Genomic DNA, 27,777 nt, shown 5'->3' with positions numbered 1-27,777 from the left:
ACAGCAGCAGCACCAGCAGCAGCACCAGCAACTTACCGCCCTATTCCTGCAGAGTAAGAGGCCGGGAATGCCAGACTAACAATTCATTTGCTTTTGATGCAGTGTGTGGCGTGAGAGTTTGTTATTCATGTATTTCTTTATTCTCAACTATCAATTGACACCTTTACGATTGATTTCTGATAGACCACAGGTAACGATTATAGCCGGGGTGGATTAGGAATGGGTTTGAAGGAAGTTGAGGAAGATATCCGTTTATTTTGTTTATTTATATTATTTATTAACTTTGAAGCATCATTAGTTCAATGAACAAGCATGTCAGCGTTGGTTCGAGCAGTATGCTGACCCCGATACCCCGAACATGATATCACCTGAAGGCATGCAGCGATTTTTTGAAGATCTTGGATTATCATTAGAAGATGTAAGGATATATCATAAGCTCACCTAATGTTTATATCAAAGATACGTACTCATCATGTAAATTAATAGGTTCTGGGGATTGTATTTGCATGGAAAATTAAGGCAGAGACGATGGGTAAATATATAAAAAGGCCATAATATTAGTGTGCGGAGAAGAGCATGTGTGGGTGATTGGAGGTATAAAAAAAACTTGGATTTGTGTGACACAACATATGCTTAGTACGAAATTTCTTAAGGTTATATTACCAAGGACGAATGGATGACTGGCATGCGAGCATTAGGGTAAACAAAAAGACATTGACACCATGATCAAAACGATATATACTGTCATTTTTGGTAGGATCTAACTTGGACGTTTCAAAATATTGCTTAGGGCCGATTCGATGGATAAGCTCAAGCAGAAAAGGTCTGATTTAAAAGCGGTAGTACATGATCCCAACGAAATGAAAGATGTGTACCGTTACACGTTCGGCTACGCAAAAAATAAGGACCAGAAATGCATGGATGTAGACGTACGTACTCAAATTCACGACAACAATAACAAAGGATGCAACAGGATGGTAACATTAATGAGGGGCTTCTTGATAATAGGTGGCATGCGTGCTATGGACAATGATGATGGGACAGCAATTTCCGATCGTATCGGATTTCGTCCAGTTTTTGCAGGTACGTATATCAGTTGACGAGTCATCGCAATATGCTGAAAATGGCCACTTAGGAAAAGAAGCCTGTCAAAGTGATCAATCGCGACCAATGGCACAGCTTTTTAGAGTTTATTTTGACGGTGTCGAGCGACCTGTCAGATTATGATGAAATGTCCGCATGTAAGGCTGGGGTTTGCTGTTGTTATAAAGACGGTGAAATTGAAGAAGAAACTGACTGGAGCTTGTTGTTGTTGTTGTTGGGGATGCTTCCTTCCAGGGCCGGTGCTTTTGGATGAGTTTGTAGAATGGAAACGACAAGGGCAGTGCTAAAACGACCGGTTTCACATCTTTCCTCCAATATATATGACCTTGATGCTCCCTTATTTTTACCTCCTCTCCTCTCCTCTCCTCTCACCACTTCAACTAATCACAACATTTTGTTCTGTCTTGTTTTGTCTATTGTGTACATAAACTTATGCCGCAAGTTTCTTAACGCTTCTTTCTTTGGCTGTATTTTCCTTGTGCTACCACTATCTAAATTAGTGTTTGTTTGACTGCAAGAAATCAGCATCTCACTGTGCTTATCTACGCAGTGAAGTGTACAAATATTAACCATTCTTTATGATAAACTGTTCATTATGCACTTGATGAAAAGGTGCCCCCGAGCGAATGCTTGCGATGTTGTTGATTATGGATGGATATCAAGGTACGCGCTGTACCGTTTCATATACACCTCTTCCCTTAGTATGTACTCCTTACAAAAAAATGAATGTTTGAATTAACAATAAGTATTCTAAACCACAACAAACATTGTGGCATCGAAGGATAACATAAAACAAGAACAAACTACCATAGCCACTCCAGTCGTGACAACTTTATGACACGTTAGTTCGAATCCCATTGTACTGGCTCTTCATGAGAATGTGAACTGCGACCTTACTAAGTGAGAGCTGGATTGGCTCCAAAGAAGCTGCAAAACTGAGGGTCTCCTACTATATACCACTGCTTTTTATGTATAATTGTCAATGAAAGGGAGGTATAAATGATACGCAGTTAAAAAGTACATGCTCGTTATCATTGTTTTTAACTCCAGTGTGTTGGGCAATAGCCGAGGATATTTAACAATGGCAGGGTGCCCTCTCGTTATGAGTCGCATCCTGCCGTTTGTAGCCGCTAGCAGCCTTTCGGACACCTGAAACAACCTTCCAAGACCCTGCAAGGCTTAGAAAGGTCCAAACGGTAAACTGATATTTGGGTTGCGATTATTTTTACTGTTAGAAAGTATCATGACCTAAATTTCATATCGTGGTTATAGCTCCGCACCAGCTGCCTCCATTACAACTTGGAGAGGGAATGTTTAGGTCGTGCACGGTTTCTCTACACTACTGTTTGTTTTTTTTAAAAAGACAAACATAAGGGTGCTCAACGCCCAACTGGCGGCGGGCGCTGGAAGAATGGGTCCCGTGGCGTGATCCATTTTTCGCTGTTGTGACTTGCTGGGTCAGCAGTCAGTTTCTGCTGTTCGCAGTAATATATGCGTTTATTCATTCTGTTGCTAAATGCAAGCTTTTTTTGTGCTGACTACTGGAAGCTGATAAGCATCAAGATGATAAAAGGTAATTGTTCATACAAAACTTTTACAAAGCGCACACATGAAGAGAAAATGTATGGCACATCTTACCCTTAGAAGTTGAGCGTGTGACTCGCTACAAAAACCCGGAATCCCTGCCGATCGATACACTCCAAGAATAAGTGAATCGTGAAACGATTGTATAACTTGAACCATCGGCATTGTATCCGAGAAAGCAAGTGTAGAGATACATACGCCACCAACAGTAACAACATTGGAAAAAAAAAAGATATATATAAGGACTGAGAGACGACAAGGAGCGAAATAAGAAAAGGCATTTCTATTGTTCTTTCTATACATTCTACTACTGCTTTTTTATCCACCGGTATCAAGTGATATCTATCCAACCCAACCAATCTCGTACATTTACAAATGCTTTTACAGCCGTGCGACAACAACTCTTTTCTTTTCTTCCACTACACCACCATGGACGAGCGATTTGGCTCGACCCACTTTGTCCAAAATATCATGCCAAGGAATGACCATCATATGCAAAGAGTAGACAAGCTCTCGCGTCATATCAGCAAGATGGTAGGTCAAATCTTTGTTCAAGCACTTGAGCAATAGGATACAGCCGCACCAAGCATCGGCATATACAGCGCAGAAAATGTTAAGGATAACACTAGTGGAATGCCTTCTCCTCTGTTGTTTAGCAGCAGTGTCGATACCAGCCCCGTAACATTGCTGGCTGCTATGACCATCTCATCATAACCAGTAGCAGCACTCCAGAGCGACAGTTGAACGGCAACGCAAGCAACAGCAGTGGTAAGTAAGGGTTATCATGTACTGACCGACACTACTCAAGTCAACAACAGCATGAAATGCACAAAGAAAACAGTATTCTCACGGTTCGCTTTAAAATTTTATTGTTGGGGTCGTCTGTCTGGTACCACTACACGCAAAATACACAATGCACGCGTAATACCAAGTAGATCACCACCATCGCTATTGTCATGACAAGCAGCGCGAGCAGTCATCTTCATACTCCACTTGAAGGCCTTTTTGGGTGACACATAATGTATGCGACAGTGACGGTGGATCTTATTGTTGTCGTCATACTCTTGTTTTATGTACCCCTTCAGGCAATCACAAGGCGACATGAAACAAACTAACTAGTTCGCATACCCCCAGTTACTATTCCCTCTTCTAGCAGCCAGCATCAAACCTGATCGTGCTGCTAGTCTTTCTTTCTTTCTTAAACGGCAAAAACGAATTAAATAAAATGTGGCTACTATACATTCAGGCGGCTGTAGCTTTGTTAAAATAGTTGTTGTGTGCAGAGTGTTGGACAGTAGGGCTGAGAGACTTGCATGTACAAAGTACTGTAGTATTCAGCATATCCAATGGTAGCAAAGGAAGCATACAACAAGGAAACGCACACTTTAGATCTTGCCTCAGTCGAGTGCAGTATATACGAGCTGCACCAAAGCATACTGGATGTATCGCGAGAAGCACAAAGAAGACTAAAAATGGCCCACGCGTCTTTGTTTTGGTTGCACGGCGGTCGCGTACGCTCGGAAACGTTTCAGACCAGCACAAACAATTCGTGATGTCTCCGTTTTTTATATAAAGGCCCTGTCCTTGAATTGGATGCAACCTGAAAATCACTGTTTCTCTTTCTTTTTCCCCACCAACCCCCCCCCCCCCACTCTTGAAAAACCACAACAACCATGGTTGAAGCTTCGATTGCCAAGCAGAACTATTCGACTGAATCGGAAAACGCACTAAACCAGCAGATCCAAATCGACCAGATTGCCCAACAGCAATACCTTTCGACTGCCGCGTATTTCGATCGCGATGATGTTGCTTTGCCTGTATGCGTTATGTAGTTTTACGAGAAGAGAGAGAAAGAGAGTGAGAGGATATTTCCTCTCAGAACCACATATCTTACCTATACAATATACAGGGCCTCGTGAAGCATTTTTTGGAAGAAGCGGAACACGAAGGGGAACGCGTTCAAATGCTGATTGACTACCAAAACACGCGTGGCGGTATAGCTTTCATTAAGGACGTTCCACAACCCAGCGTAAGTTTTCACTGCTTGCTATCACCCATTTTTTTTCATGTATCAGATGTGATGCTAACAGACAAGAGAAATGGGGCGGGGAAAGTAGTCCGAGTATGCGTCTGCTCGCAGTGCGGTGGGTATGTTTTTTATTTATTTATTTATTCCCAGAAACATCAATGGAGATTGTTGTGATCAAAGATATATTAAAACCTTATTGTTTTTTCTTGATCTTTTCTTGTGTAGAGGCGAGCCTTGCCCTCGAAAAGGACGTCAACAAGTCTCTATTAAACCTTTCCTCGATTGCCATCAACTCGACTGATCCCGAGTTCAAACACTGGCTCAAGTATGTTGCTAAGTACTGAAAAAATGAAGGAGCTGATACTTACCGCGTGGTAATACTACTGCTACGATGTACTAGAAAAAACCAGCTTCGTAGCCGCGTCAAGTCTATTGAAGCAGTCGCTAAGGGTATCACTCAACTTGAACGTACACACGGTGAAGGATTGGGTCTTTACATGTACGACCAGGCCATCTTGAATAACGATGGCGAGTTTACTATCTAAGCGCTGTTAACTCTTTAACATTTACCAAATAAACGCGCGGAAAGAATGCAGATGGTAATGGTGGAAGTGAAGTGGTCAGCTGGAGATCAATGTAGTAAAGCTACTTTACTTCCACTGCTACTATTGCTATTTCTGTAAATCGCTGTTACCATGATACTTTGATCACTTATCATCTAACACATACAAATATGCAAGAACATAGAGCTTTGATGTGCGATCATGCATATATGTGGTATAGACGAGATCAGTGATATAGCTGGCCACCGTAGTTTCATTGCTTGCTCAGGAGATCTTCTTTTGGAATAAACGTAACATCGATCTGCATTCCCCTGAGCAAAATTTTTCGTCTCCTTCACATCAGTATGTAATCTCTACGAAAGTTTGTTGACGACAAGATGATGGCGAGACATTGTTGTCGAATTCCCACATGTCCCTCACGAACATCCTGCGAGCGGGGCTTTACAAGACTGATCTTTGTTTCCATAAAAGGGGAATGGTTGTTCAATCGGGTGATAGCTTTCCAAGCACCAATCCATCGACAACTTCCGAGCAATATTATTATGTAATAGATACTAAATGTTTTTCTTCTCCATTTGATGAAAAAGTATGTTGTACTTAGTAAGCAAAGTAAAATGGATAGGCTATGAACACCAGTATTGTTTCTTGGATATAGTTTGCATAGGCACTACTTCAGTACATACATATTACTTGTAGATACTCTTTTAGTGCAAACGAATGAGTCACCATTAAACAGAAGGAACGCTAGAGTTCATCTTCCTTTAAAGTATACCATCTTCTACTTGCCCATTATGATGGTGGCATTGCAGTACGATGCCCTGATCATGTCAGGCGCCCGAAAACACTTGAAACGATTCAAATACCTCGTAAACTATGCTCAGCAATGGCTGCATTCAGCAGGTATGGCTGCAGACATTGGTGCACGAGGATGACTTAACAACGTTTTCAAGCACTCTTGAGCCAAAGATATGTATCCATTCCACAACAGGGCACATTCTGCCACAAGCTGCTCATTAGCAAGAGCACACAAGTACCCGAAATTATATATGGTACTCTTGTGGCTGTGATACTAATGATCGCGGGAACAAATGTGAGCCATCATGCTGTGTTGTGCTTCATCGAACATTCTTATTACACAGTCTGATACATTGTACATATTTATCGGCCCTATTTTTGCTTTGCTAATTATATAGATGAACGCTTACAACTTGTATACAGTTTTCAAACGCTGCTTGTTCGGCGTGAACTCCAACATCTTGGGTCTGTTACGTATGTTGAGCGTTAACCTGGTCGAACTGGCATTCTTGCAGCACCGGGCAAATATGCCATTTATTACAACCATCGCTGCATGTCCAAAACTAGTTCAATTCTCTTACTCTGTCGACAATGGCTTTCGCGGTATTCACTATGCCGACATATGCACTAACGAGCCCGCAACTGGAAGTGACGGCAGCAACAGTAATAATGGAATCGTCTTCCCAGCAATGACATGTTTAAGCATTGACGCTACACTTGCACACCGTCAACGACTCGGATCAATATTGAGCAAATGCCCGAACCTAGCTGTCTTGCGACTCAACAACTCTTATGTCAGTCCACCATTCGATCTTTTGCTCTCTGGGCAACTTGACTTGAACATGCGTGATATATTTGTTAGGTGCCCCAAGCTGGAGTATTTGGCATACAACAGTTCTCCAAGCAGCCCAAGACCGGATGTGGAAGGGTGGATGGCAGGATACAGAAAGAACAAAAAGACAAAACAAGTGATGGCATCATCAAGCTGTCAAAAAAAAATAATCAAGGGGGCTGCGCACCCTTATATATTGCGAAGGAAGACAGGAGGGATATCAAACTGTCCTTGAACAGATCAAGAATCATGAAATATCCCTGGAAGCCCTGACGATCAGTGCTGGTGTATCTGATGCTCGAATGAATTGGGACGCCTTGGAAACAGTCCATGCGCTACAGCTGCGAACAGTAAAACTGGATGGAATCTCGTGCAGCGAGCAATCAATCGCATCATTTCTTACCGAGTGTCAGGCCCTGGAAGTGGTGTCTTCACGCACTCGGTGTACGGCAAATTAGACATACCAGCCTGTGTTCCATGCACTCCATATCATACCCAAGCTAAAGCGTTTGACTATCGATTATCGATTTATTGATCAATTACGTCGCCAAGAGCTTCGAGATGACGATGTCATGAGTCCTTTATGCGACTGGTTGGAGGCCTCGGCAGCCTGTCACGATACTACTACTGATGGCTTTATCGCCTTACAGGAACTTCATGTTATTGGTCCTGTTGCGCTTAACATTCTTCATAACCGGCTTCTCGACGCGTTATGTTCTGTGACAACTCTAAAGACACTAGAGTTAAACAACGTAAACAACGTAAATCATCCAGACGAGAGGTTTCAGGGCGTGACCAACAACGAGAACCTGTCAACCGAGGAATCATTGCATGTTCTTCAAAAACTGGCTTACTTGTCGGTGGAAAAGCTTTTTCTTGTAAAGGTCACCGCATTTTGCAAAGAGTTGTTTGACATACTCTCAAGTATGAAGCATCTGCGCATCCTTGAAATCGTAAGCTCGAGTGGACTATATCACATTGATGACCTTGTGAACTTTATCAAAATTCCGTTTGACTCTCTCATAATGCGCGACCGTCATGAACGATGAACTCAATGGAAACACCTTGTGGATTATATCGAGCATGATTGCAATGATCAATATACTATAAAAATAGATAAAATTTTCCCCATGTGGTGTTATTTTGAAGTACGTCGACACACGTATGTAAATCAATCACATAGTGCTTGAGCATGTCCCATAAACATCACATAAATAATATAAGAATTGCCTATGTTCAATATGTTGCGAATGTGGATACTATATTACGCTTCTGTTTGATGTAATACAATAATATCTATTGGCTCTATGTCACATATTATTATTGTCTTACAGTAAAAGTATCGCCACTTACTGCTTTACACAGCCCTTTCTTACTATATCGTGCTATTCTCATCATGTCAACAGCTATTTTACATGCAAGGATGAAGCAGTTTTCAGAAATCCAGGGTTAGTATCTGAAACCCGTACCTGTAATTCACATCTTAATTGACTTTTCAAACTTCCAAGTGGATCAAAAAAGTTGGCACGGTCATGACGCACAAGAAATACGACATTATGTGATTAAAAGCAATAAATAAAAACCTTCAAGAGCGACTGCTCGCTCTGTTCAGGAAGCGCACAAATAAACGCACAATGTCCTTGAAAAGAGGTATTCTGCAACAGAGTACTCCATGAAGATGTGCCAACGTCACTAATGACGGCAATCAAGCGTTTACTGAAGTTTTTAAAAATTAGCTCAAAGTGTTACAAACGCTTCAAAGTACGTTATTCAAGAGATTTGAAATGAGTTATTTTACACAAAAGTAGAAAAAGGACAACTTTATTTATTATTGCTTGCAAATGACCGGCTTGTATATGAATCCTTCGTTCCTCAAAGGAGAGGTTGCTCTCCCTTGGTCTCCACAAGCCTCAGTTCCAAAGGAACCTACACCTCCCAATAACAGATCACTACAAATAGAAGATGGGTGAGAATAATTTGTCAAGGGCGAAATTACGTGTATATTTCCTTTGTGAGTGCACTGCGGTAAAGATAACTTTACGGCTTGTAGTGCGCTCACGGGTAGGGCTCGCTGCATTAGCGATTCGTGTACTGCGTCACAAAGATCCTAATGAAAGTCGCAAATGTACGCCGAAAACAATAACGAATACTGATTCTGCACGTACACCCACTCATACCCAAGTAGCAGAATACAACCCTCAAATAAAGAAGCTGAAATGTGGTTTTTATAGGTATCGTTCATTGAAGTGGAAAAGGTGGAAAAGATCTTTCGACAGTGAGGAAGAAGAAAAGAAAAGAGAAAGGAAAATGCGCAGTCGAGTCCTGTTCTTTTGTAGGCGTCACAGTTTGACGTGTTTGACCATCCGATGTTGCACAAGGATCGCGAACAATGGATGGCAATCTCTCAAGGGCCATGCTTCACACCGATAACACCTGCACATTGTAGACGCTCCAGGCTCCATGCACACACTCGTCCCATCCCGCTACTTGGCGATCACGATGAGTTTCGTTTCTTTTCTGTTCATTTAAGCTTGCCTCTTATCGGTGTACCATATGCACAAGGGGCAAGAGTCGAGTGGGAACTTTCCAAAAGTGTGTGTAACACCAAAATTTTCTGATGTTTTCATGCATGAACGGTGCCTTCGGAAAGTTTTTCCAGGGCACCAATTCAGATACATGGAAATCGCTACAAGGGCACTCCAAGTAAGTCAAAATATGCCACAACGGCCGATTCAAGAAAAGAAGTAGCAGTGACGGCCAAGGGGCACAGCCGCAACAACCAGGATGTTGATGAGCCGAAGAAGTAGAAAGGAGAGCAGCAGCACCGCCAGGAGCGACAACCTGTCAATGTGACGTTATGAAGAAATTATAGAGCGCGTTGTCTCCTGGTTAGCGAGCCTCTTCGATATTCTATACTTCGATGCCAGCGCGTTGTGCTTTATTCAAAGCAAAATACGTTGTTCAACGACTTACAGTTATAGCTTAGCTTAGGGTTTATTGTTTAAGCCGTCACACGGCAGTTGAAGCTTGCCAATATGATTTACATTTCAATCAGTACAAAATCAGTCATAAAGTAGCGATGTAATTCAGCTAGCGATAATCAAAGAGGTAAACAGCATTAATATCGAAAACAAAGCCCGAAAATAGGTTCTTTCAACCCACTCTATTGTTTATGTCTATCGATCGCGTTTGGCACTGATAATAAAGCCTAGATAGTGATGCACTTTGCATGCAAACGTATATCCCAAAACAAAATTTGAAAAACATCAGCAATAGACTGTTGCAGAATTCTAGTATTATAATGTACTCCGAAGTTGATACAGAAAGTGATAGCGAGGGACGGGGGAAAATGAAAGAGTCAAATGATTTTGGATCTAAGCTTAGTATCTACATGACAAGTGAAAGGGCATGTTAGCAAAACATCGAATAACCTTTACCCTCTAACACTCATTGATTACATACCTGTTGTAAGCCATGTTGCCTCGGGTACGGGTGTAGTCAGTCATGGCTTCTACGGGGCCGAGACCAGCACCAGCAAGTTCCTGATCCCAGATGTATTTGCTGCCAGTAGCATGAATATCCTTGACAGAAATCTTGTTAATAGTATCCTTCAACTCAGCAGGAGACAGACGCTTGCCAGAGGCAAGGACCTGGCTACCAATGTCCTGAGCAACAGCACCAGTCGAGTCCATCTTCAACAACAAGCTAGCAGCGAGCTGTTGCTTGGCGATTTCGACTTCGCTGGGGGTGACGGTGGTAGAAAGACGGTTCCATTCCTTTTGCAAAAAGTGGATAAAGTCATCGAGTTGAGTGCGGTTCTGCGAGACAAAGTAGGTACCGAACAAACCGGTATCCTTGTAGCCCTTGTTGAACGAGACGAACGAATCGGCCAAGTGGTTCTTGCTAACGACAGCGGATAGGCGCGAGGTCAAGTTGTTGGCACCGCTCAAAGTACGATCCCACGAGCCAATGATCTTTTGCATGACCGACAAGTTGAAGTAATCGACGCTCAAGTAAGGGGCGCCCTCGACAGCGTAGGCAATGTGGGCACGGGGCAGAGCGTCATCACGGTAACGGATTTCGGAGCCAGTGAACGAAGGCTTCTCGTAAGCAGCCTCAGCGCCAGTCTCCAAACCACCAAACATCTTTTCAGCATCACGCACCAAGGCATCGTGGTCGACATCACCAGCACCGACAAGAACCATGCGGCGGGCGACATAGTTCTCGTTTTGGAATGCAGACAGGTCCTTGGCAGTCAAGCTCTCAATAGTCTCCTTGTAACCGGCAACGGGACGGCCAAGAGCTTCACCTTGGAAAGCAGTAGCATAGAGGTGTTCGATCAAGGTCATGCCTTCGTTGTTGCTGACGGCATCCTGCTGCTTCAACACGGAAGCACGGGCCTTTTCCAAAACGGCATCGTCGAACTGACTGTTCTGGAGAGCATCACCGAGAATTTCGACGCTCTCGGATACCTTGGATCCCAGGGTGGTTGTGGCGAAGAACGTTTGTTCTTGGGTGGTGGCCGAAGTGGAGACACCGCCGAGCTTCTCAAGCGAAGCGTTCTTGCTCTAGAAGCATAACTCTTATTTAGTTTTTCCCAAATTTCCTTCTCAATTTCTAACGTCATAGTGCCTTCTGATCCGGCCGTTGTTCAGTTTACCTGGACAGTGGCGCGTTCCAAGAAGTTGGCGACACCGTGAGTTTGCGGAGTCTCCAAACGGGAACCAGCCTCAACCCAAACACCAACAGTAGCAGCACCTGCGCTAGGGTTTTCTTCAGTGGCGATAGTGAAGCCGTTGGGAAGAACGGTAGTACGGGTGGCAAAGCCTTGCTTAGCGACGGCCGTTGCCAAGGGACGAGAAAGCTGAGGATGTTTTTTATGTGGGATCGAGGAATCAGTACAATTGCATAATCATAATTCCAGCCTCCTTAATTCATCGTTGTCGCTGTATCTGTCTGTGCGCCAATTATTCGTTGTAATGCTGCTATTATTTCGTCCTGTCGAATTTCAAATGTTTCACGAATCACGCGCGTTGCTTTCGTCGAGTCGACCGAAAATTTGTGTCGTGGAGGCTGGAATTTTTGTTCGATAATTTTACAATTTAGAAAAAATACCTGCTTGCTCAAACCAGCGCGGGTTTGTAGGGTTTGTAGGGTGTTCGACAGGAGTCTGGATGCCATTGTTAAATTTCGTGCAATGTAGAGAGTGAGGGGGTGGGTTGATGGACAAACAGACAACGAAGGGAAACTTCAATATTTTCTTTAGAGTGTTTATCGCCACACGAAATTCGAAGGGGGTTCGCCACCCGCTTTCCCCGGTTCGATGTCATCAAAATGCACGCGTGACTTGCTGCACTGGTTGCCAAACTAAAATCGTACGAGCAAAACAGTATATATTCTGCCTTCACTGATTCCCTTTTTCGCGTTCTACACGAAGTATGAAAAAGCATCTCCTGGAGTAGGGCTATCTCTGTGTCTGCTGTTTGCAGCATCGCTCTTCTTTTTTTGTTTCTTTATAGCCATGGCAACAAAATGAATGCTATACCAACGACTCAACGGTCGCCGCAGAGTACTGAGCTGTGAATATTTCTTCTACTGGCTTTCAGCAATCACTATATAAGCTGTTTCTACGTTGTGTTGTATGCCCGACTCGAATTACCATATACGCAGACATGGCACCACTCAAGATCGATATTCAAGGTATCAATCTTATTATAATAAGCAAGTAATATAAATCTTGGCATCGTATCGCACTAGACACGTCAAAAAGAGGCCCGATTCGGGAAGGAAGTGTCGATCAGGGAAGAAGATTAAAACCAGGAACTGCCATTCATACGGAAAGCTTATGGCGGTTCGTCGCCAGATTAAGAGAATTGAATCCACAGTCGCCACGAAACGCGCGTCTGCGATTCGAATGTACCTACTGGAAATGGCCTCTTTGGGAATAGTCGTCGACAACGAGGAACAGTGCAGTGAAGCAGCTGGTGCGAATGAAAAAGCATCATTAGTGATACGCTGTTTTGCCGCTGTGCACTTACACCTACACTCATATCAATCTTTTACGCGTCTTCAACTCTAACTCAAGGATTAGCAACACCCGCAATACCAACAGCCACGATTCCTCGACCGCCGAAGCACAAATGTGCACAAACATTATAAAAGGCGGTAACATCAGATTAGAAGCACCATGCACACCGGTTAGCAGCTTTTAATCAAGAACGAGGTAATAGGGCGGCACTGCAAAAGCAAGCGTGCACACTATCGATATCGTGTCTACCACCAAAAGCTGTCCAGCAGCTGGCGCGTTGCAAAGTTCAAACAGACCTTCGCTTTTTTATAGCCTTTCTTTCGTTTAACTCCAAACTAAAGGGCACGAGCGCGGAGTTAAAGAACGACTCAAGGGCTTGTTAGCAGCTCCTCCAAATGATGAGGTGATTATTACGAACGGATATAGGAGCAGTTGTACTTATCCCGCATGTCACCACCTGACAAAACTACACAAGTACAGACGAGGAGGTCTTCAAAAGTCAACTGTGCTATACGATGCACAAACCCAGACTGCTCTTTACACGAAAACAACACTTGACACTATTGGATTTATCAAAGCTGATTTCCCATAACAACAATGCCATGCACCCCTTTTCACGTACTTGTCGTCCTTTTTCCATTTCACCTTCGCTGGAGTACTACTCGAATTAGCATTTATTCTGTGCACCCTACATCTCCCGCGTGATTTGGATGAAGATCTCCATAATCGTTTGTATGAAATATAACTCACAATAGCAGGAAATTGTCACCCGAAGAAATGGTGTACGTGGAGCGAAGCAACTTCCAAATAATCTCAAAAACAAGGATGATAATTTTTTTATTTATTAGGCGTTATATTACTTGCACCATAGCAATAGTTTTTACGAGCTAAGACTTCACGGAATTTACTCTATTTTTATCAAACAATATGAAAGCTTTAGATTGAACCGGATCAAAGGAATGTAACTCGCTGTATATCGGATAAGCAGCAGACATTTGTTTGTAGTTTCTATAAAGAGGACATACACTGCTATAAGTCGAGTAGCTGCATACCATATTGCAAGTCTTTGCGAGCAATTATCACGGAATATCTAGCGGCTATTGGATGCTTGGATAGCGGCTGCTCCATAGTGGTAGTGGCAGTGGTGGGCTAATCTTGATTTATGTGTCCTTGTCAATCAATGCTATATCTACTTCTATAATTAGCCTTTACGTAACAGGTTAACAGCGATACATGAATCAGCAGCTTAGTTTTCCTAGTATTTAAAAGCTGCTAGACGTCTCTCCATTTGCATAAACGATCAAAGTGTTTGTTAAACCTATTGCAATAGAAAACAGAGATTCTATACTACGTATGTAGTAAATAAATAATAGAAAGTACATTCTGAATACTAGGAATATTAGTCAAGTTGGAAAAAGACCCACCATATATCTCAGGATTAAGCTCTTTAAAAAATCTGCTTGATAAGAGACTATTTCGATGACACTGTGCTCGATTCGTGGCCCACACCAGCAACAATTTTGATGATCTCCACTGCTATAGAGGTATATTTATGCAGAACAACATGAAAGCTAACAAATAGATAGTACAGGATAACAGAACATGTATGTGATGGCCACACTTAAAAAAGAAAAGGTTTCCCCGATTGATCGGACTTACTTCCAGCTTACTTAAGGCTTTTCAAGAAGTTTGTTTTGTTTCAAAAAGATCAAGGAAATCCCTACAAATTTTTACGTTGTCGTTGATGTTATCTCTGCCATTATCTAGCTTAATTCATATGAGCAAGCTATTCTAAAAAGAGTTTAACAGCAATTGCAAAAGCTACAAAAGTACATGACAGTGCACGATGCTTCGACGCCACAGTTCATGGAATGAGGCGCGGTTTTCCTAATTTTTAACTTTTTCCCAGTAAATGGGAAAAAATAAAGAAAAGACGCAACCCTTTTTCAATACCCGAGGTCCGCACGCCCATCCCCCCAAAAAGCACCCCTTAACCGTCTTCAAGACTTAGCATGTTTGTACACAACAACATATCGAGTGATTCAGGGTGTAGCCGGATACAACTTATGGTATCCAGAGAAGAAAGAACTGACGGAAAAGTCGATTGCAATTTCCTTTTCTTTTTCGCTGCAGTACTACAGAGTAATGAGTACTGAGTCTGGTGACTCATTGTTATATATTTTAGGCGTACGTTAAAGAACTGTTTACATCCTGGAATAAGAGCGTGAGAACAAAAGAAGTGTTTTGTATGGTGCCAATTTCAATATGGCAAAATGCCACGGAGGAATCTATTGGACAGATCGGAATCTGATAAGATAGAAAATAAAGCAGAGACAACAAAAGTAGAAAAAGGAAAGAAGATGATGGTCCATGTGTACAAAAGAAACAAGTCGCCATTCTTCCCAGTTACATTTTCCACTACATCATAGCGTCAGATAACTGTGGGAGGTGAGTGATAACGCAATTCTTGAGAATTCTGCCAGCAGCAAACCCGTGCCACTTTGCTGTATCATCAAACCACTATGTACAAGAGGCAAGCTACTGAGTATTTTCTGCAGAAAATAGCAACTGCCTTTCCTCTTATGTCAAGAGTTAACTCTGTTCCTACAGACACTAGTCATACAAAATGCGTAGAAAACAAGCATCATGGATGGCACATGTTTTTGATAATGCGAAAGACGGACACAAATCTCGGTTTAAGCGAATAGCTGTGTAACTCTGGGATTTTTGAAAGATTGAGATGCTTTAGTTTCAGGTGACACTTGAACAAAGCGACAACGGCTTCTCCGCTCCCTTTTTAAAAACCTACCTTGGATGATAAGCTGTCAATACCCAACAGTCTATGCAGTTTCATGCGTAGCTCATGCGGGGGAGGTGGTGGTTGCAGTAGCACGCGAGCCGACAACAACAAAGTCATCTGCCAGAAAGGAGAATCACCGGATTCTAGCATCCATGTTTGAGTCTCACATAAGGGCAATGTGCCCGAGTCTATGGTAAACATGATGTTGAGATGATATGTAGCACCACTACGGGAATCAGAATCTATGAATGTGATGCATGATTGAGCCACACGACAGCGACAACACCCGGCAAAAATAACAGCGTCAAAAACCGTTTTCATTGGACTGTTGCATCAGAGTAGATAAGAAGCAGCACCCACATGCCGACGAGCGTCAGCAAGAATACACCTAGATAGAGAACGAATGATCTATCGTCCAATCGGGCCTCGTTTCCAAGCAATGTTTATCCGTATACATTCCACCTTGCATCCCCACTGATCTTTTGTCGTCGTGTGTGTTTTATCCGGGATCAATAATTGTCGTATATAAGCAAACGGAACGATCTTATCGTAGAACACGTTACTCACCGCGGCTGGCTAAATTTCCAGTGCAAAGAATATGAAAAGGTGTCACACATTCTCTTTATTCTTGTTGACGTGTGACGCGACAACTGGTAAGGTACACTACACTCAGTAGCAGCAGCAACGAAAAACCCATTAATAATCGTTATACTGTTTGACACGCAGGAATAGTCATGGTCAATTCATAGTCTATCGCTTACAAATCCGATTGACCTCATTTGGGGAAAAGTAGAGGCGTTGTACTTCATGTGCTGTCTTGTTATATGGCGGAGGACATGCTGTTTTAAGAAGTCAAATGCTAAGGAAAAACGCCACTTAGCAGTTACACACTACGCTATTAATAATGAGAACATAAGAAAATGCTTGTGTTCAACTCTTCTGTCAGAAATAGTAAAAAGCATGGCATCATAGACTTCTCTTTAGCTTTTTTCATGTTGTTAGTGCTACCTATTATTTGCGAATTTTGCAGAGTCATGCTTAGCAAGTGAATGACTCACGGCTTCCTGTTTCCGCGGAAGCTGTATCCGTAGATCAATTTTTTGCTAGCTCGTCGGTGGTAATTCAATATTAAAGATGCGCTCACTCTCTCGCGCACTTCGTCTCCACCAACGCATCAACCGTCACCATCACCATTTCCCATTTAAAGTGTAATTGAAGATAGATAATGTATAATTACTATACTCAGTCTTCACTGGATACTTTTTCACCACTCTTTAATATTGAGCGTTTCCATATTGGCCCTTTTTGGCGGCTTGAAAATGACTTGCTTTGCGTGCAATGCTGTTACTGCTATTGTTGTCGGATCTGACATTATCGTCATTGAAAATAAGGACCACAAGAAGTGGATTCATGCTTGAAGGCGCTGTATTTGTCAGCAATCGCTGCTGTAACATTGGGATCATCACGGAAACCACTGCCTTTTTCCCCGCTGCTACAAATCTGTATAACATTGAGGCTTTGCACTTATTTTGTCTAGAACCACGGCTTTATTTTGACAGACGTGGTTAATATGTGGTCTTGTGTGTATGTGTGACTCAGATGACTTCCATGACTCACTTGGCCGATTATGATCAAAGTATCAGCAGCAACATAAACAGAGAGACTTCTATTATTTTTGTCAGCAGCCAGATGGCCCGACATAACGGAGATCTTTTTTTTTGCGTGGAGTGTGGCCTCCGCCTCGAACCCTCCGCTATGATACCATCATCGCCACCATCTTCATACCACCCTCCTGCTCTAGGACAGCCACATGCTTGCTGCGGCGGGTGCATTTATAAAGAACCGCTTTCCCCGCGTGTTTTACCCAGGTTTCTTTTCTTTTTCCACGTCCATCTGCATCAACCAGTTCATGACGTTTACAAAGAAGAATTGCTTGCGACTCGTCCTCGATGAGCCAGTCTCCTTCCTTGGTAACACCAATGGGACGATCATAGTACGCGGCGAGGTCATTGTTCATTTCATCAACGACACGGCCATCCAGGGCCCCATTGATCTAGTGTTTGAAGGTCTTCAGCGCTACTACCCATGGAAAGGTATGTGTTGTGGCCCCCATTATACCTAACACAACAAAACAAATACAGTGTTGTATCGTTAGTTGTCTCATATAAGCAAACATGAACAGATATCATGGGCATACGGCCACTGGGCAAGCCAATTGACACAAAGCTGTACGTCATTGAACTGTCGTTATTACCACCCAACGCACAAGGTATCATGCCCAGCGGCATCCAGCGCTTTCCATTCGAATTCACTCTGCCAGGCTCATTACCCACCACCATCAGCATACCCGACCGTCTTGACATTTCCTACAAGTTGACAGCCACCCTTCGCAAGTCCTCGGACGAATCGTCAGTTTCCTTTCTTGACCGATTTAAAAGAACTCAAAAGCTAGTCGCGACGGCAAGTTTACGACTTGTGCGCGCTATAGAGCCCATCCCTAGTTTAGTACCATCGTCACAACAGCAACAGCATTCTTTAATACGACCATTACCTCCACCAGCAGCAACAACAACAACAACCGTTACTACTAACACCATAGCACATCGCCAACCATCATCTTCAGATCGACCACCATTAAGCGCACCCTCAGCCGACGAAGAAATCGAATTAGGCCCTCACCGTCGAACAAGCTTGGATCGATACTTTGATTTGGGACACGCACAAGACGACGGCACCCACCCTTCCTATTTTGGACAATTTCATCTTGGCTTGGCGCTCGACGAGCAACACGACCGATTAGCGTATTCGATGGCAGGCAGAACAGTCGACAACTGGGGTCAACCTGCGGATGGATTGGAATATGGATTACGGTATCGCTTGGGTATTGATCGTACGGCGATTGCCATTGGGACTAGTATTGGTATTGAAGTCTTGCTCGAGCCATTGATGGACAATATCAAAATTCGTTCGATCATGACGCGCATTTCTGAGACACGCGAGTATACCATGAAAGTACCTGGCGATCATGCAAGTGCGGGACAAAAAGGTCAGGCAGAAACTCGGAAGGATGAAGAAACGTTAGCCATGATACTCAAGTGGGCGTACGGGTTTCCGACCGAACATGATGAAAGCAGCAGTTGCACAGACTCTTCCGACGAAGCAATCCAAAAGAGAAAACAGAAGCAGAAACAATGCGTGTTGAGCCGTCGATATCGCCACAACCGCAGCCACTGGTCAGACGAATTACACAACAACCGTCGATCGATTGTCGAAAAAGGTAGCGGTGCTTGTCAACAGTCTGTAGGCGCGTTCGATGTTCATCCATATGACAGCTACAGCCAAGAAGTAGAGGAAGAAGAAGAAGAAGCACAAGATCCACAATCCGGCGAATTGCTGAACCTCAAGTCATTAGATCAGCTTGTACAAGTTGGCGAGTATTTTGAAGGCCGGTTCGTTATGCCGGTGCCAACGTGCGCCCACTTTTTGCGACCGAGCATGACACACGAATCAATCTCCATTCGTCACTGGTTGGATCTCATTGTCGCCATTGAATGCAATGGCAAGCTGCTCAAGGTGAAGTTGACCACGCCTGTGCGGTTACTCGATTGTCGCTTGGTTGCCGCAGATGACGAACGACAGACTATTTTGCCGCCTCCTCCAAGCTATGAGACGATACAAGTCAATGCCAGTAGTGGGTCGACAAATGAAACCGAATTCTGGGTCCAGCGCTGGCCGATTACTCAGGACGCCGTGTGGGGCTCTTGTTCGCAATGTCCTTGTCAAGCTAAGCGTCTAAAAAACCGTGCTGACAGCAAGAAGTCGGGGTCCAATAACAACAACAGCAGTAGCAGCACTGGTAAAGCTGCGAGCAGCGGCAGTATTAACAGCAGCAACAGCATGTTGGATGGTGTTAGTGGTAGTAGCAGCAGTGGATCAAGCCCATGGCGAGCAAACATGTTCCCTTCTTCGGCCCCTACGATAACTGCCCCTTCTCCTGCCATCTCCAGCCCACCTCCATGCATGCAACCTGAATGGGGTCCTCCACCTGCTTACACTGAGCATTAGCAAGAAAATATACGCCTTTCCTTCCCGTGTCTTATATGCTCCTTATTATGGTTTTCCCTTCTTCTTATTCTTCCTCTTCTACTACTTCTCCATCCTATTCCCACAGCTTCATTTCTCCTTGTGTATGTATGTATCCTTAATTCTTCTCTGAAGTTCTCTTCCTCGTTCATCCTGATTTTTTCCTTTAGCATTATTCACCATCATAGATAGATATCAGCATATTAATAATAATAGTTCATGTAATTACATAATGATTTATACCATCATCAGTTAATAATAAAGATCTTTTCAAGTCCATTGACCCATTACTGCAGTTTTGCACATGGCTAGTATGCCATCTCCACACCTTTTTACTAATGCATACACGCTTGCTCTAGCACTCCTTTCCCATGATTCCCAGTACCTCTCCTATTTCATCATAGTAAAAGTATATATATATATATACAGAACCTGGATATATGGGGGAACAAAGTTCTTTTTTTCTACCAAAAAGTTTCCATTTCTTAACTTAAACTTTCCTACGGACAACCATAATGCTTGCTACACAAACCTTGATCTCCATCTCGTTGCTTGCGGCGGTGGCAAGTGCATCCGGCTCGTCGTCTTCTCTTCTACAAAGCAAACGCTCTGGAGCACTCTCCAGTACCTTCCAAAAACGTCAAATGGACTGCAATTATGATTGCAACTCTTTGAATATGGGATGGTGCAGCCAAAAATGCGATGACTCGAACGTCCAAAAAGTGATGGTTCCAGCCTGCTTTGATAATAAGTGCCACTGTGGTTTTGATCCTCAGTTGTAAATCATTAAGCCAACTTCCCAGCAGTTTTCTCATCATCGATCTATCCATCATTGCTGTTACCCTTACACACTCTTTATTTTATCCTAAAGTGATCATTCCCCCCACCTTCACGCCCCCGGCCCATTAATAAAACTTGATTTCCTTGAGCCCGTTTGGGTGACAGACCCAGAAACAAACATTGCTTGTGTTACCTGCACAACCGCATGAAAGGCGGACGCTGTAAATGTGAACGAAAAAATTTTTGTTCTTCTCTCTCCCTCTGCCCACCGTGAATCGCCTTTTCCACACCTTCGTTACTCAAATGCCAAAAGTAATTTCAAGGGCTCGATCTGAACCTGTTTACAGAATCGTGGATTACAAGAGTTCTAAACTACTAACCGCGACCTATCTCTTCTCTCTTACGATAGGTTATAGGTACCCATAGTGGGCATTTCCACTGGTAAAAGAAATCATTGCGTTACACGTAGAGAAAATCGACGTGTCAAAGAAAGAAGACTTGAAAGAAAGAAAGAAAGAGAGAGGGACTGTTCAAGCTAAAAATAAACAACTGTCTTTTTTTCTAGCGACGAAGCCTTGGCTGTCTGGATGCTCAAGCAAACCAAGGAATTCAATGGCGCAAGTCTTGTCCGAACACGCGATTCCGAAAAGTTGGCTGAATGCAATGTCGTAGTCGACGTGGGTGGCGTTTACGATCCTGCTGAACACAAATATGATCACCACCAGGTAAAGATAAATCACACTACGCCACATTTTTGTGCTCTCTCTCTCTCATTCCCTCCCTCACACCAACACATTCGAATCAAAATTACAGCGTGGATTCGCAGAAACATTCGATGACAAACACGCGACAAAGTTGAGCTCAGCTGGTCTCGTCTATAAGCACTTTGGACGCGAAGTGATTGCCAATTTGCTGCACAAAGCTGAAACTGCAGAAGATGTAGAAACGATCTATCAAAAGACTTACAATGTAAGTGCAAGTATGATGGTAGGAAACAGAAAAAGATAGTAATTGAAAGGAACCATATTTAAAGGATTTCGTCGAGTCTTTGGATGCCAACGACAATGGTATTAGCGCCTACCCCAATACCTTGACTCCACTGTTCAAGGAAAGCCCTACCAGTCTTGCCAACCGCGTTGCACAAAAGAATCCTTCATGGAACCAAAAGCTTACTGACCCTGAAGTCGATGTAAGTTTTCGCATTATGTTGCAATATGGAAGCGCCATTGGAAAAACTGACGTCATTGTTACTGTATTTCAGGAACAATTCGTTTCTGCGTCTGATATGGCAGGCAGCGAATTAGCCGCGTTTGTTGCCGGCATGGCCAATGCCTGGTTACCTGCGCGCTCGCTCGTTGTGGACGCCTTGGAGAAACGCGACCAGGTCCATTCTTCGGGTCGTGTGATTGCGTTGGAACGCGCGTGCCCATGGAAAGAACATTTGATGGACTTGGAAAAGGAACGTGGATTAGAAGGTGACAAGAGCATTCTGTACGTGCTGTACCCTGAATCTGCGCCTGAGGGTAACTGGCGTATCCAATGTGTGCCTACGCGTCCCCAAGGTTTCGAGAACAGAAAGAGTCTTCCTGAAAGGTAAGATTATGTCGAGGTCTGTCAAGTTAACTCTTTAAACTCATCTTTGTGTTTGGTGTTTAGCTGGAGAGGTTACCGTGACCAAGAGTTGAGCCAGATCTCAGCGATCAATGACTGTATCTTTGTGCATGCTGGAGGGTAAGCGGATCCCCGTTGGCTGCTAGTTAGAAAAAGAATGTTCCTGAGGGATTCTCTTTTCTGACTCATGGTTTATTATTAGATTCATCGGTGGTAACAAGTCGCGTCATGGTGCCTATGAAATGGCCCGTTTGGCTGTGGAAATGTAAAAAAGAGCACTGCATAGTATAATTTTATTTTCTGGTTTTTCTGTTCCTTGCATATATTTCATTATCAACATAAAAACAAATAAAAGTTTCCTTAAAAACAAGCACGAGTATAAGAGTTTGAACCATAAAGAGAGTAAAAGAGCTGTGAAGGGTTTTTGTTCTATGTACACTTTAAAAGTCATCCATGTTTGATGCGTTTACTGAATAGGTCGGGATTATTACTGCTGCTGCTGCTGCTGCTATTGTTGCTGCTGCCTGTGCTTTCGAGCGATCGTTTTAGCCTGGGAAAAAAAGTTTTTTTTTTGGCGATCCGGTCAGTTTCGGTCTGCAGTTTATCTCTCCGACTTATGACACTTTTTTTTTCTGTTCGCGCCGGGGCCCCTTTTCTTACCCTAGATCGACCACCGATGATGATGCTGCTAGTGGCGACGGCTTATATTCCCGATGCTGTTGCTGGTTTTGCGGCGGCGGCGGTAGTGGTGGTGGCGTGGGCGCCGCTGGCGGCCAATGAAACATGCCATTTGAGGTCGTGGGTGTTGCGGAAAAGTGCAAAGGACTTGGCAACTCGCTCTGTTGGTAGAATTCTGGATAAAACACGGACGGCGATGGTAAGTTCTGGGCAAACTGCGATGGCGGTAGCGCAGAAGCAGGTGCCTGCTGTTGCTGTTCGTGTGGAATTTGAACTCGCAGTCCCGGAGGTTGTTGTTTTCGTGTCATTGTTGCTGCTGCTACCGCCGCCGCCGCCGCCCCTGACGGTGACACCGATGCGGTCGTCGCAGTTGTTGTAGATGTCGGCAGAGGTGCCGTAGCTGGCATTGCATAGGATGGAGTCGTCGGCTGTGGTGAGCTCATATTGGTGGTAGTAGTCGTTGTCGATGATGATGCGGAAGATGGATATATTGGCTGTTGCTGCTCCGGGATGACAATTTTAAAGATACTTAATTTCCACATGAAAAGGAGTGATTCTACAAAAGTAGTGGCAATTTACCTGATGATGAGAGTGTAGCATATAGTTCGATCGTTCGCGATTCATTGGGTCATAGTGATGTTGCTGTTGATGTGGATACGTTGTTGCAGTTGCTGTCGTTGTTATAGACGGTGTTTGATGTGTACCACGGTACATCGGTTGCGGCGACTGAGCAGGCTGTGGCTGATAAAACAATGATGATTGTGGCTGCCTGGCTACAGAAGAATAGTACGGCGATTGGTGAAGCATCGGTGGAGGTGCATGGTACGTCGACGAATGGTGACTCGCTGTTGACGACAATGCGGGTGAAGATGCAGCCGATGGCATGGTCTTGACATCCTCGGTTGTTGTATCTTCCAGAGGATTCATGAGGCCTGCAGCTTCTCCTGTTGCTGCTGCTGCGATAGAAGCTGCTGGCGATGGCGATGTTCCTTCTTCAACTTCATTTTGAGCCGTAGCAAACTACAAGTTGTTGAATAAGTTGTATTAGCACTATTTTAGAAAGCAGGAAACGTTCTTTGAATGGCGTATAAAACACTCACATCCTTGTTTGATTTGGTTTCAAAGGGCTTGTTATACTATCAATGATGTGATGTAATAGTAAGCACGACGTTGAGCCATCGGTATATTCTTTGTGCGTTGTTGTCCAGCCCCTGCCCCTCCTTGTTCCCATCTTCCAGCTGATCTATTACCTCTGTATACTTCATCAAAATCCTGTCAATATCAGTACTCGAGTACTGCACTAGCTTGCCATGGGTATTGAATATGATCAGAGCAACTTGACAATCGCACAAGACGCTCAATTCATACGCCTTTTTCATTAACCCATTCTTTCGTTTCAAAAATGTCACCTAATATTGTCATATCAGAGATAGTTTATTTAAATAAGATTGACAACTGCTATTAATAACTGTATGTAGTAGGCAACGATCAAATTTCCGTGAAAAGTTTCGAAAACTATGTACCTGACGATTGCGTTCATCTTGGATCGTCTGAATCTTGATCTTCTTGCGACCCATAATAACTGATTGCTTTTCTCGGCTTTACAAATCTCAAACACTACAGGAGGAGCGTGCGTTTTTTAAAGTGAGCGGCGTGCCTAACTTGGTAAATTTTTTTGATTTGGGTGCGTTGTTCTTCTTCTCGCAACCAAGCTCTTTCAATTGGCGTTTTGCTGCGGCACTATGCCTACCTAGTAAATGGCTTTTCAATCAATTGTATGCCCAAAACAACGCATAGAACAAAGGCTGGCAAAAGAAGGCGAGAGAGAGAGAGGAAAAAGAGAGAGAGAAGGAAAGAAAGAAAGGGAGAGAAAAGGGTTGGATGAAATCTCGGGAAATGCATGTTGGAGAGCGGTGTATATTTATAACCCATCATAGCGGCACAACTAAACTGTATGCAAAGCAACTTTAAACGCAGCCTTAAAAAACGAAAGTGCGGATATTTCACAAGACGGGTGTTTCTGCTATTACGTACTGGAACACTGGAGCTCGCTGTCATAGCAGTCTCTGATGATTGAACACGATCTTTTTTGTTTTCTGCGTAAGGCACGGGCACACACACCGCCAGTAGTCAGCTATCCAACCAGTGGACCAGATTGTACAATATGAGGGAGAAACAGCACAAAGAGCACGGCATATCAAAGGAGGGAGAAGAAGAAGGGTCAAGTTGCACAAAGAATTGCTGCCAAATATAAACAAGTATCAAGGGTCAACAGCATAATTACCAGGTTATTCCAGGGTGTGATATGTTACAATTTGTGAGAAAACAATAAAAGCAATATTAGCCCTAGTGTTATGATGACGAACAGAGAGAACACGGAGCTATATTACACGCGGCGTGTGTGCCGTGTCGGCGTCCCTGTCGGGCACATGGTCCATGTGTCAATGTGAGAAAGAGACAAAAAAAATTTTTACACGCTTGGAATATCCGATACGACACCAGCACTCGCCCACACCAAGCATAGGCGTCAGTAGCGACATTGATGTTGTTGTTGTTGTTGTGTAAGAGCGAGTGTTTTTCACGCTACATAGATGCTGCAATCGAGTTGGAAAAGTGTATGCACCACTAAAGCAGAGCGTGTGTGCGTCTGTGCACCCGCACCGAAAAGGGATAAGCATTGCTATGTCGTACATGTAAGCTACGTTGACGGTTCATGTCGCTGCTGAAAATATAAATTTAGCATCAATTTACATCTCTCGCTCACATACAAAACATATATAATTAGAATGGACAATAAACTGGTGGCCCTTTAATTTGCATATTGGGCGACGACGTGGCAATCTACGTGCTTGAGCCACACTTGACACGTTTTCGATTGACTTTTTTAATTAATCACTTTTATTTTAAGGTCGCATTTGTGTGGCGGGTCAAAAAATGAGGATGATCTTTTAATGAACCAACTGCACCTTTCTTGTTTGCACAAAGTTGATAATTATAGCAACATTTCTGCAAGAAAGCAAGGAGGAGCAAGGCTGAGCCATACATATGCCATGATAATTAAAGCGGGCGAACACATCATGTCATTACGTACGCACTATATATAAACACAGTGTATATGATAAACTGAGAGGAAAACATAGAGCTCACAACAGCAACATTTGGTTTTTAGAGAGACAAGCAAAATTATATTAAAAAAAAGCATGCTCAAACGCTTAATTAGTTAATCAAGTAAAGAAAAGAAGAAAAAAAAACAGCCATAGAATAACTTAGAGATGATCCTTTCCCGTGTATACAAAAAGGTTGGAATTGGAAATGAAGAGAAAAAAAGGGAATAAGTAGAAAAAAAAAGAAGTGGGGGATAGGGTGAGAGAGGGTTTTGACGAAAATGATAGATGAGAAAAGGAAATCAGAGAAAAGGTTGTGGGGAATCTTGGAGGTTTGTCGTTTAGTGTGCTTTGATATGAACTCAAGGAGGTGGGGTACTCAGTTTGTGGTTTATATAAATAGTAGTAGTAGTAGAAATAGTGATAGGTGGGCATGAGAGTCAAAAACATTTACATGGGAGCCATTTGGTACATTCTGTCAAGTGCTTGTTTGTGAAGCACGGATTCTTGGAATCTGCAGCAAATTATCACAATCAGATCTTGTTCTTTCTTCTTTGCATAAATTCTCACTACTACAAACAAAACTTACTTGCGCAATTGCTCGTTTTCATTTGCTAGTCTTTCAAGTTCTGCAAGAAGGGCACCTTGCGTACTCTTGAGATGTTGCAAGTGTTGAACAGCTACATAAAAATATATAAAGGTCAGCCTCTCGACATCGTATGGATCATGAACTGTTATCGCACTCTATTCATAGAATACATACTTCGATGGAGCAAGGCTGCTTTGCTCATCTTTTTGTTGACACATCCAGGTAAATGCTGGCGCAATTCGTCGAACCCATCCTTGATCTGGGCTCGTCGTTTTTGCTCTGACTGGATATGAATCTGGCGACGCATTTCTGCGGCCGAGACGCTGTCCATATCGTCCTCCTGATCAGAGCTGGCACTATTGTCAATGTTATCCCCATCCTCCTTGTGGTTGCGTCGTCGCTTTTTGCTGTTGGACGAGCCATTCTCGTACGTCTCCTTGGAGTACTGATGGAACTCTGGCAAAAATGACTCGGGCAACTTGTTGACTTGAGCAATCTTTTCAGAAATAACGTGGTGGGCTGTTGTTCCTGCTGTTGATGTTGTTGATGCTGCTGCAACTGGTGTTACTGTATGACCTGAAGTTGACGTCGGAGAACACGACAGGAGCGGAGGTGTCGTCGCTGGAGGCGAAAGCTGTCGAGAGTGAACAGACTCGTTCTCGGGACTCGAGGGCAGTAACGGCTGTTGTTGATGATCCAACGTTAACACTGGCGCATGATGGTGATGATGCTGATGCTGATGCTGATGTTGCGGAATCGCGACAGGCATACTGGTATGCGTCATTACGTTGGGATCACACATGTAGCCCATGCCTTCTAATTAATATTGTTATAATAGTTTGGTTAAGCCCAAAGAAGTGACGTCACATTATAGTTGTACGGTTTAAACGGGCACCCAACCTTTCCATCTCCCCCGCCCCCATCCCTTAACTACATTTTTTTTGCCTCTTTCCCGTTCTTCCCTTTCTTCATACAGACTGTCTCGACATTCCTCTACCCCCAAAAAAAGTATTTCCCCCTGAGAAAGGGGAAAAAAAAGAGAGAAAGAAAACACTCTTGACAGCAGAGGTTGTTTCTATTTCAAAACTTACCAGAAGGATACAGTTGAGCATCGTACGACTCGAGTTTAGGCATGTCGGCGTACGTGGTGGGCATGATGTATTCGTCAAAACCGAAGTCTGTTTCCATTTTATCGAA

The 27,777-nt window shown here is 43.4% G+C and overlaps 10 protein-coding genes across 10 annotated transcripts; 6 read left to right on the top strand and 4 right to left on the bottom strand.

Annotated features, from left to right (window-relative positions):
- The first annotated feature begins 4 nt into the window (after positions 1–4).
- Positions 5–1,030, top strand: BDB00DRAFT_620330 (uncharacterized protein). Its single transcript, XM_053118054.1, has 6 exons — positions 5–190; positions 299–418; positions 487–532; positions 638–699; positions 791–929; positions 1,009–1,030. Exons 1-5 carry the CDS (start codon positions 128–130, stop codon positions 806–808), a joined length of 309 nt encoding a protein of 102 aa, XP_052983615.1. The 5' UTR covers positions 5–127; the 3' UTR covers positions 809–929; positions 1,009–1,030.
- Positions 861–1,357, top strand: BDB00DRAFT_756723 (Cullin binding-domain-containing protein; the record flags this gene model as incomplete). Its single annotated transcript, XM_053118925.1, has 3 exons — positions 861–929; positions 1,009–1,083; positions 1,136–1,357. The coding sequence occupies 3 exons, from the start codon at positions 861–863 to the stop codon at positions 1,355–1,357; spliced, it is 366 nt and encodes a 121-aa protein (XP_052983614.1).
- A 3,004-nt stretch (positions 1,358–4,361) lies between these two features.
- BDB00DRAFT_868392 (ferritin) lies at positions 4,362–5,262 on the top strand (the record flags this gene model as incomplete). The annotated part of the gene is made up of 5 exons (XM_053126463.1): positions 4,362–4,505; positions 4,598–4,717; positions 4,806–4,836; positions 4,943–5,042; positions 5,118–5,262. The coding sequence occupies 5 exons, from the start codon at positions 4,362–4,364 to the stop codon at positions 5,260–5,262; spliced, it is 540 nt and encodes a 179-aa protein (XP_052983613.1).
- Positions 5,263–6,071: 809 nt separating this feature from the next.
- Positions 6,072–8,112, top strand: BDB00DRAFT_925865 (uncharacterized protein; the record flags this gene model as incomplete). The annotated part of the gene is made up of 4 exons (XM_053128820.1): positions 6,072–6,180; positions 6,499–7,043; positions 7,147–7,257; positions 7,366–8,112. 4 exons carry the CDS (start codon positions 6,072–6,074, stop codon positions 7,954–7,956), a joined length of 1,356 nt encoding a protein of 451 aa, XP_052983612.1. The 3' UTR covers positions 7,957–8,112.
- Positions 8,113–9,981: 1,869 nt separating this feature from the next.
- On the bottom strand, positions 9,982–12,188 carry BDB00DRAFT_804081 (Metalloenzyme, LuxS/M16 peptidase-like protein). Its single transcript, XM_053122085.1, has 4 exons — positions 12,023–12,188; positions 11,568–11,771; positions 10,370–11,475; positions 9,982–10,294 (listed from the first exon to the last, which is right to left on the bottom strand). The coding sequence occupies exons 1-4, from the start codon at positions 12,086–12,088 to the stop codon at positions 10,288–10,290; spliced, it is 1,383 nt and encodes a 460-aa protein (XP_052983611.1). The 5' UTR covers positions 12,089–12,188; the 3' UTR covers positions 9,982–10,287.
- Positions 12,189–17,578: 5,390 nt separating this feature from the next.
- On the top strand, positions 17,579–20,103 carry BDB00DRAFT_620187 (uncharacterized protein). Its single transcript, XM_053118053.1, has 2 exons — positions 17,579–17,828; positions 17,918–20,103. Exons 1-2 carry the CDS (start codon positions 17,645–17,647, stop codon positions 19,798–19,800), a joined length of 2,067 nt encoding a protein of 688 aa, XP_052983610.1. The 5' UTR covers positions 17,579–17,644; the 3' UTR covers positions 19,801–20,103.
- A 748-nt stretch (positions 20,104–20,851) lies between these two features.
- On the top strand, positions 20,852–22,509 carry BDB00DRAFT_804075 (metal-dependent protein hydrolase). The gene is made up of 8 exons (XM_053122084.1): positions 20,852–20,910; positions 21,008–21,039; positions 21,164–21,323; positions 21,412–21,567; positions 21,632–21,787; positions 21,860–22,191; positions 22,255–22,329; positions 22,412–22,509. The coding sequence occupies exons 1-8, from the start codon at positions 20,902–20,904 to the stop codon at positions 22,476–22,478; spliced, it is 987 nt and encodes a 328-aa protein (XP_052983609.1). The 5' UTR covers positions 20,852–20,901; the 3' UTR covers positions 22,479–22,509.
- A 253-nt stretch (positions 22,510–22,762) lies between these two features.
- BDB00DRAFT_620105 (uncharacterized protein) lies at positions 22,763–24,405 on the bottom strand. The gene is made up of 4 exons (XM_053118052.1): positions 24,138–24,405; positions 23,988–24,023; positions 23,467–23,907; positions 22,763–23,387 (listed from the first exon to the last, which is right to left on the bottom strand). The coding sequence occupies exons 1-4, from the start codon at positions 24,264–24,266 to the stop codon at positions 22,866–22,868; spliced, it is 1,128 nt and encodes a 375-aa protein (XP_052983608.1). The 5' UTR covers positions 24,267–24,405; the 3' UTR covers positions 22,763–22,865.
- Positions 24,277–25,213, bottom strand: BDB00DRAFT_804065 (uncharacterized protein). Its single transcript, XM_053122083.1, has 2 exons — positions 24,638–25,213; positions 24,277–24,504 (listed from the first exon to the last, which is right to left on the bottom strand). The coding sequence occupies exons 1-2, from the start codon at positions 24,943–24,945 to the stop codon at positions 24,498–24,500; spliced, it is 315 nt and encodes a 104-aa protein (XP_052983607.1). The 5' UTR covers positions 24,946–25,213; the 3' UTR covers positions 24,277–24,497.
- Positions 25,214–26,441: 1,228 nt separating this feature from the next.
- Positions 26,442–27,349, bottom strand: BDB00DRAFT_756730 (uncharacterized protein; the record flags this gene model as incomplete). Its single annotated transcript, XM_053118926.1, has 3 exons — positions 26,442–26,505; positions 26,581–26,671; positions 26,755–27,349. 3 exons carry the CDS (start codon positions 27,347–27,349, stop codon positions 26,442–26,444), a joined length of 750 nt encoding a protein of 249 aa, XP_052983606.1.
- Positions 27,350–27,777: the final 428 nt, after the last annotated feature.

The sequence above is a fragment of the Zychaea mexicana genome (genome assembly GCF_025766255.1).
Source record: "Zychaea mexicana strain RSA 1403 chromosome Unknown BDB00scaffold_9, whole genome shotgun sequence".
NCBI lineage: Eukaryota > Fungi > Mucoromycota > Mucoromycetes > Mucorales > Lichtheimiaceae > Zychaea > Zychaea mexicana.
This window is presented reverse-complemented; position numbering and strand designations above follow the sequence as displayed.